At 45.3% G+C, this 8,072-nt stretch overlaps 1 protein-coding gene across 3 annotated transcripts in view; it reads left to right on the forward strand.

Moving 5' to 3' along the window:
* The window catches only part of IL1A (interleukin 1 alpha), a 54,916-nt gene extending 49,083 nt beyond the window's left edge, over positions 1-5,833 (forward strand). For 2 of the 3 annotated variants that reach the window (XM_073622113.1, XM_073622112.1), the window contains exon 5: positions 4,357-4,638. In XM_073622113.1, coding sequence (XP_073478214.1) covers positions 4,357-4,623 — 267 coding nt within the window. In that variant the 3' untranslated portion in view covers positions 4,624-4,638. Of the gene's footprint in view, positions 1-4,356; positions 4,639-4,834 lie in introns of those variants that run through there. The other variant, XM_073622114.1, reaches the window with a different exon arrangement.
* The last annotated feature ends 2,239 nt before the right edge of the window (positions 5,834-8,072 follow it).

The following is an 8,072-nucleotide window of genomic DNA, read 5'->3' on the forward strand; positions in this document are numbered from 1 at the left end:
TAGAGAAACAGGCTGGATCTGGATGACAGTGGGACATGGCGAGACACAGGCTGGTTGGATTGAGGGGACACAGGGGACACAGGCTGGATGAGGGGGAACACAGGCTGAATGAGGTTGAGAAACCCTGCCCTAGGTAAAGGGTGGAATCAAAAGGCAGTGCTCGGAGGTGGGTAGGGGGCGGAGAAAAGGGGGTGACTGGGAAAGGAGGAGTACCTGCACCTACTCTCTGAGAAAAAAAAGCCCTGGCTACAATGCAAGGAGCCATGTTGATAGGAGAAAAAAGCATTATGACTATGATAAGATCATGAGTGTGCTGCTTCTTCTGTCACTGTCCAGTCGCAGTGCATAGGTGGGAAGAGGTGTCCTGTAAATCAAATTGAAACTGCAGCAGATAAAAAAGATCAGATCCACTCTTCTGCTAAACAAGACTGTGCAGTGGGGTAGAGTTCTGTAATGCATTGTATTTTATCTGTGTATTTAGCTGTTTGCCTGGATTTCAGCTTTAAATGTTTGAAAACTGTTTGCAACATCTTCCTAGGCAGGAAAGCTGACGAGCTATTGTAGTCTTATGGCAAATCAGAATATGCCATGATTTACAGTCGCCACTTATAAAATTATTTTCTGAGAAATGGAATATCTTCTACAACTTTGATACTCAAACCTCATTATTACTCTTCACAAAACTGTGTTAAAGTGGTAGTAAACTCGGTTACACTACTTGTACCTACAGGCAAGCCTATAATAAGGCTTACATGTAGGTACTGTGAATATCTCCTAAACATCAACGGCCCATGCACTCTGAAGGTCCAGCTTACAGTGCAGAACCTTCTGAGCCCGTGCCGTAAACAGAGGCTCCCGCACACATGCCCGGGGGTGATATCATCAGGCCCCCGGCCACTCATGTAGCCAGAGGCCGTGAACCCAGAAGGAGGACCAGGGGAAGATGTCAGCCCTCTCAGCTGTGACAGCATGGCGCTGGAGGGCTTCGTTTTAAGGTAAAGTTTGCATAATGTGCTAGTATGCGATGCATACTAGCACATTATGACATTGCCTTGCAGATTTTTTTTTTTTTTTTTTAACCAACAGTTGGTTTAGTACCTCTTTAACGACTTAAGGACCGCCCACTGCATATATACTGCGGCAGGGCGGCCCTATTGTGCGAAGCGACATACCCGTACTTCATTTCATGCACGAGATACTGCAGCCTGGTCCTTGAGGGGGTAAATCCTTCCGGGGCTGAAGTGGGTAAGGTAGAATTACAGACAAACCCTAGCTAGTCTTAAAATGCTCTCTCCCCCTCCTAATACCTATTCTGACTACCCTCTGTAGGAAAGATCTGTATACTTACCTATTTTAAAGACGAAATCCAGCCTGAGCCTTTTAGGCTGGGCTTCTCCTAATGGTAACAGGAGTGCAATTCGTTTTGCACTCCTGTGAACCGTTTTCAGCAGAGAGCGGTCTGAAGTCCGCTCTCCGCTGACATCACCAGGATCAATCAAGGCAGCGCGTCATCCTGACTGGATCCGCCAGCTGCCTTGACTGATGGCAGTCTCAGCGTCTCAGCTAGCCGCTGATACAGCTGCTCCCAGCCCCTCCACAGCTCAGAGCTCCAATGAGTGCGGGGGGGGGGGGGGGGTGCAGATCAGCAGAGCTACTGAATGACAGCTGACAGTGAGAGAACCGAGCCATCGGTGATGTTCGGTGGCTCAGTTCTCAGTGAAGAGGCAGCGGGGGACAGATGCAGCATCGGTCTGATGCTGCATCCACCTATGAATAGCCAAAAAAAAACAAAAAAAAATACTTCTCTTTTAAAGCTGCTCTGGTCTGGTTAATGATCCAGCTTCCCTCTGTCAGCCAGTGGCAGTTGCAGAGGAAAGGAGAGAGTGCTGACAACGGATGGGCCATATGAGCCTATGGGTGACGTCGCCACACTCAGGCATAACCAGCCATTTAGAGGCATTCTCTCCTCTCCCCTGCAGTCACAGCTGGCTGACACGGGGAGATCATGTGACTGGAATGGAGTGGCCTAAAAATAGGTAAGTATATAGATCTTTCTTACACAAGTTAGTCAGAATAGATGTTAGGCGGAGGGAGGGAGCATTTTAAAACTAGTTAGGTTTTGCTTAAAAATTCTAAGTTGCCTGAAATTCTATATTTTGTGTTTATATGTTAACTTGGCAGAAATATTTTTTCTTTGGGCGATTTCCCAGCCTGTGTTTCTTTTCTTGCCACTATTACTGTTCATTTAATTTCATTCTTATTACTATAAAATAATTGTGTCATATAGAGTGGATGACAGATATGCTATGTATGCCTCATTCCTAATCCTTTTGTTTATTCTTATATCTCAATTTACTGTTTAATGTAACTTAAAGCAGTAAACCCTCACATATACCCAGTGAAGTGAACAGCCTCAGATGATACACAGAGATGAAACAAATCTTCCTACATAAGTTTTACATGTATATCTGCTGTCTTCAGCTTTATATATCCTTTAGAAAGTGCACATCATGTTACAGATTTTCTCTTCCTGTTCAGCACTGAGTGTGAAGTCTGGGCATACAGCCAAGACAGCTGATTGGAGGAAAGGAACACACCCCCTCTCCACATTGGCAAAGGAAGGAGGTGTTGTGAAGAGCTCTGCTGTAAGAATGCAAGCTGTCTGCTAATCTATTTATAGCACCATCCCACAACACAAATTTCAGGCTGCTTTTATCTCCTGTGTCTGAGAACTTGTCAGAAGTTATCAGGCTGATAATAGAGCTACGGGGCAGGAAAAAGCCACGGGACCCAGTGCTTGGGAGAGAGATAAGAAAACACTACAGTTATATGTGCTCAGCTCAAATTTCATGAATCGGGTTTACATCCACTTTAAGTTGTAAATATAGTGTTTAGCAGAGGTTCCCTGAGACCAACAAGTTATTTGAAGGACTCCTCGGTTTTAAAAGGGTTAGAAAATGCTGCGCTAGAGAAATGACAGAGGGGAGCAACACATGCAAGAGCATAGAAGATTCTCTCTCTCTCTCTCTCTCTCTATATATATATAAAGTGCAGCGCTACACCCAATGTGTTATATATCTGTATATTACAAACACAAAATTTAACTATGATTGTGAAGTGACAAGTCTAATCTCTCGTGCAATATTACACAGAACAATATAATGTGAATAAAAAAAATAAAATAAAATCAGTCCCACGTGCTGAAATATATATAAAACACTTCTGCTTATAACTTGGGGAAGTATCTCCAGTGGTACACTCCGCTCCTCCTACGCCAGAAAGTGCTTCGCTCAAGAAGTGCTTTCACATTAAAAACATGACCTGCACATTACACAGGTCATTTAAAGCGGGGTTCCACCCAATAGTGGAACTTCCGCTCATCGGATTCCTGTCACATTTGGCACCTTTCAGGGGGGAGGGAGGTGCAGATACCTGTATAATACAGGTATCTGCACCCACTTCCGGGAATAGACTCCCGCGGGAGTCACGCCCCCTCCTGCACTCCCCTGCTGTCTCCTGGGAAAGACACAGGTCCCAGGAGATAGCGGGGACCATTGAGAACGCACAGCGCGACTCGCGCATGCGCAGTAGGGAACCGGGAAGTGAAGCCGCAACGATTCACTTCCTGATTCCCTCACTGAGAATGGCGGCGGCAGCACCCGAGGATTGAGGGATGGTTCGGTCTCAGGTGCTGACATCGCTGGACCCTAGGACAGGTGAGTGTCCTTATTTTAAAAGTCAGCAGCTGCAGTATTTGCAGCTGCTGACATCTAAAAAAAATTTTTCGCCGGACTCCCGCTTTAAAGCCTTTTTCTTCTCCCTGTTGTTCAGATGTCTCAGTATCCACTTCCTCACAGTCACTCAAGGCAAGCAAAAGCATCCTTCATAGTGTTTTACTGTTTAAATAATTACCTTAAAAACACACTCACATTTGTCAGTGCACCATCTCCTAAATGCACCCTGGTAAATCACAATGTTAAACAAGCATCACTTTTTGATATACAGCTTGTATCAGCACATAATCCTGCAATTCCGGCTACTTCCTGGTCCGTGTGCAATGACGTCACCAAGCCCACCCAACGTACTTTGGCATGGTCACGTGTCTTCATCAGGGAATTTGGAATAAGTAATTACATCCATCTTTTTATAGTCCATCATTCAATAAAATACTACCCTGACGCCATTTTGTTGAAGATCTCCCTATACACTGTGCACTTATTTCTCCACTCATCAGATATTTTATAGCTGCATAATATTCCTTAATTATATTACCCTAATTTTATAACTAAATCTAAACATAACAAATCTATCTATATCAGTCTATAAATTATTAATGGGGAACCTCTCCTGCAACAGGGAAAGGAGCAACACATGCAGGAGCAAAGAGAGAACAGGGCCCAGAGCCATGGAGTAGTGGAAAGGGCAGCAGTTGGCTGGAATGGGGACAGGAAAGTGGACCATTCAGGTGGATCATTGATCATTGGGAAAGCAATAACTGAAAGTACAGACCCAGAGCAAGGGCCACGAAGTAGGAGAAGTGGATGGAGATTTTCAGGTTTCAGGCACATAGAAGAACATATACAAGGTAAGATGGCATGTAGGTACTGGAGCAGATATAGGTGATGGGGGGACTGGACGTCTTGGACAGGCAAGCACATCTATAGCACATTCTTTGAGTGAAACACATTTCACAGTGCAGTGTTTCACAGACAGTGAATTTTCTGGAAGAGGTAAAATTAGGTTCTTGATATGTGTCTTTGAGATGTAGTTAATGCTAGTAGAATAATTCTCCATTGTCTTAACACATATTGCCTTCTCTCTTTATACATACTAGGGCCTGGAAAACGATGAAACTCTTGACACAATACAAGGCTCAACAAAAAGATTTCTGTTTTTCCGAACAAAAAGAGTAAAAGGTGTTATGTTTGAGTCAGTTATGTACCTGGAAATGTTCATCTGCACGGACAACATCAATGCACCATCTCCAGTGAATATGTCAAAATTTGAGGATCCCAAAAAGATTTTCAGATTTACAATTGATGGAGAGTCTTCTTTTGTGGGCGAAATCTTATTATAATTAGGGGCGAGGCATTCATGTGTAAGCGCGTCGTATTGGGGGGAAATTAAACAAAATATTGGAAGTGGCTTAAAGGGACGTGGCTTAAAGGGGGTGTGGTTTGAGTCTGAGATGAATGACGGATGGATGGAGAAAGTAAGAAAGAAATAGGGAGGGAAGGAGAGAGAAGGAAGGAAAGAAAGAGAGATGGAGGGACAGCAGGCCCAGATCCTACACCACAATAGAAATATGTGTATTCCATAAAGTTTAACAATCAGCAGATAAAGACACTCCAAACATCTGGTGTTAGCACTTCAATCATCCCGGAACCATGGTTGTTATGGTGTCAGGATGATTGAACCGCATTATTTCTATTATGACATTGTAATATAAAATGAAATAGTTCAGCTCACCATAATGTAGAATCAGTGGAAGCCCTGAGCGTGTCACTTGCCACGTCACTTGCCACGTCGCCTGCCACCAGATGCCATCGGGTTTCCCCAGCAGAGTCCCTCCTTACATCAGGTGTCCCCAGCGGAGTCCCTCCTTACATCAGGTGTCCCCAGCAGGGTCCCTCCTTACATCAGGTGTCCCCAGCGGAGTCCCTCCTTACAGCAGGTGTCCCCAGTAGAGTCCCTCCTTACATCAAGTGTCCCTGGTAGAGTCCCTCCTTACATCAGGTGTCCCTGGTAGAGTCCCTCCTTACATCAGGTTTCCCCAGCAGAGTCCCTCCTTACATCAGGTGTCCCCAGCGGAGTCCCTCCTTACATCAGGTGTGCCCAGCAGGGTCCCTCCTTACATCAGGTGTCCCCAGCGGAGTCCCTCCTTACAGCAGGTGTCCCCAGCGGAGTCCCTCCTTACATCAGGTGTCCCTGGTAGAGTCCCTCCTTACATCAGGTGTACCCGGTAGAGTCCCTCCTTACATCAGGTGTCCCCAGCAGAGTCCCTCCTTACATCAGGTGTCCCCAGCGGAGTCCCTCCTTACATCAGGTTTCCCCAGCGGAGTCCCTCCTTACATCAGGTGTCCCCAGCGGAGTCCCTCCTTACATCAGGTGTCCCCAGCGGAGTCCCTCCTTACATCAGGTGTCCCCAGCGGAGTCCCTCCTTACATCAGGTGTCCCCAGCGGAGTCCCTCCTTACATCAGGTGTCCCCAGCGGAGTCCCTCCTTACATCAGGTGTCCCCAGCGGAGTCCCTCCTTACATCAGGTCTCCCCAGCGGAGTCCCTCCTTACATCAGGTCTCCCCAGCGGAGTCCCTCCTTACATCAGGTGTGCCCAGCGGAGTCCCTCCTTACATAAGGTGTCCCCAGCGGAGTCCCTCTTTACATCAGGTGTCCCCAGCGGAGCCCCTCCTTACATCTCATGTGTCCACAGCGGAGTCCCTCTTTACATCTCAGGTGTCCCCAGTGGAGTCCCTCCTTACATCTCAGGTGTCCCCAGTTGAGTCCCTGTTACATCCCTCCTTACATCCCCTTATAGTCTCCGCACCATCTACAGAAGACCAGCTCCTGGAGGCGGAAGGGAAGAACCAAGAGACGGAGCCTGGGTTCCGCCTCTTGTTTCTTCCTCGCGATAGCTGGTCTTCTGTAAAATGCCAGCCGGCAGAGACAATTCAGTGCGGCGGCAAAGAAAAAAAACTGATTTCCTGGGACATTTCCCGGGAAACGGTAAGACCGGGACAAGGGAAGGCAACTAAACCAGCAAACCATCAACCATCAAATTCAGACGATTTCTCATGTTTATGTATAGATCTGTGAAGAATACATTTTTTCTTAATTCTGTTTTTATGCAAACAAAAATTGGAAAATCCCCCAGGGGGCTTTTTAGCGGCAATTATAATATATTCATACAGAGAATGTGGTAAAAGTATGATAAAATCATTTATTGTGCAAAACACAGCTTGCAAGTCACTTGTCAAAATAGTTATACAGATACAAAACTCTGGTAACGGACATATCTCAGAATATTTTATCTGAGTTTGGTACAATTCATTTAAAACACAAAGTCAATACATATTGATAGACATCCACATGAATACCACAACGCGTTTCGACCTGTGCTGTTGCGGTCTTCTTCAGGGGATTGTATTCACTAAAAGGGTGAGTTTCAACCAAAAGTCACATATCCAGAGGTTTCCCAAAGGGGGAAGCACTGATTCAGGGGTCCTCATGCGTCAGTCCCCACCCCTCCAGGTGGGCACCAGCATCAAAAATGGCTTGCAAGAAGTCACACCTCGTTGGGACAAATTGGGGGGGGGGGGCGATGGACGACACATTGTTTAGATCCTTTCTGTGTGTGGGGAGCTCTCCTGGGACAGCACAGGTCGAAAACGCGTCGGGGTATTCATGTGGATGTCTATCAATATGTATTGACTTTGTGTTTTAAATGAATTGTACCAAACTCAGATAAAATATTCTGAGATATGTCCGTTACCAGAGTTTTGTATCTGTATAACTATTTTGACAAGTGACTTGCAAGCTGTGTTTTGCACAATAAATGATTTTATCATACTTTTAACACATTCTCTGTATGAATATATTATAATTGCCGCTAAAAAGCCCCCTGGGGGATTTTCCAATTTTTGTTCACTTACAATAATGTTTGGGGTGTGCGGCTGACTCTATTTCATGTGTTTCTCCTATTGTTTAATTCTGTTTTTATATCCTAAGTACTTTTTTTATTCAAGAAACAATAAGGTTATGCAATAACTTAATAAAATAGCTAATTTTCATCCTTTCTTTATTACATACATAACTACAACTATAACATGTAACTATGGCCTTAGAAACTCATGCAACTGCTATGGGACTCTGCACTGGAGCCCAGCACTATCGACCTACATAATATTATGTATAGGTAGCAATAGCATTTGCAAATATATTTGGACACATTAAATGTATATTAATGCTGGAATTCTCTACAAAGCAGGACTCTAAGGGCTCTATCACACGGGGCGGATCAGTGATGATCCGCCCCGTGAACATCCGCTTGCTCAGCGGGGATCACTGCGCGGATC

The sequence above is a fragment of the Aquarana catesbeiana genome, linkage group LG03 (genome assembly GCF_042186555.1).
Source record: "Aquarana catesbeiana isolate 2022-GZ linkage group LG03, ASM4218655v1, whole genome shotgun sequence".
NCBI classification, from domain to species: Eukaryota; Metazoa; Chordata; class Amphibia; order Anura; family Ranidae; genus Aquarana; species Aquarana catesbeiana.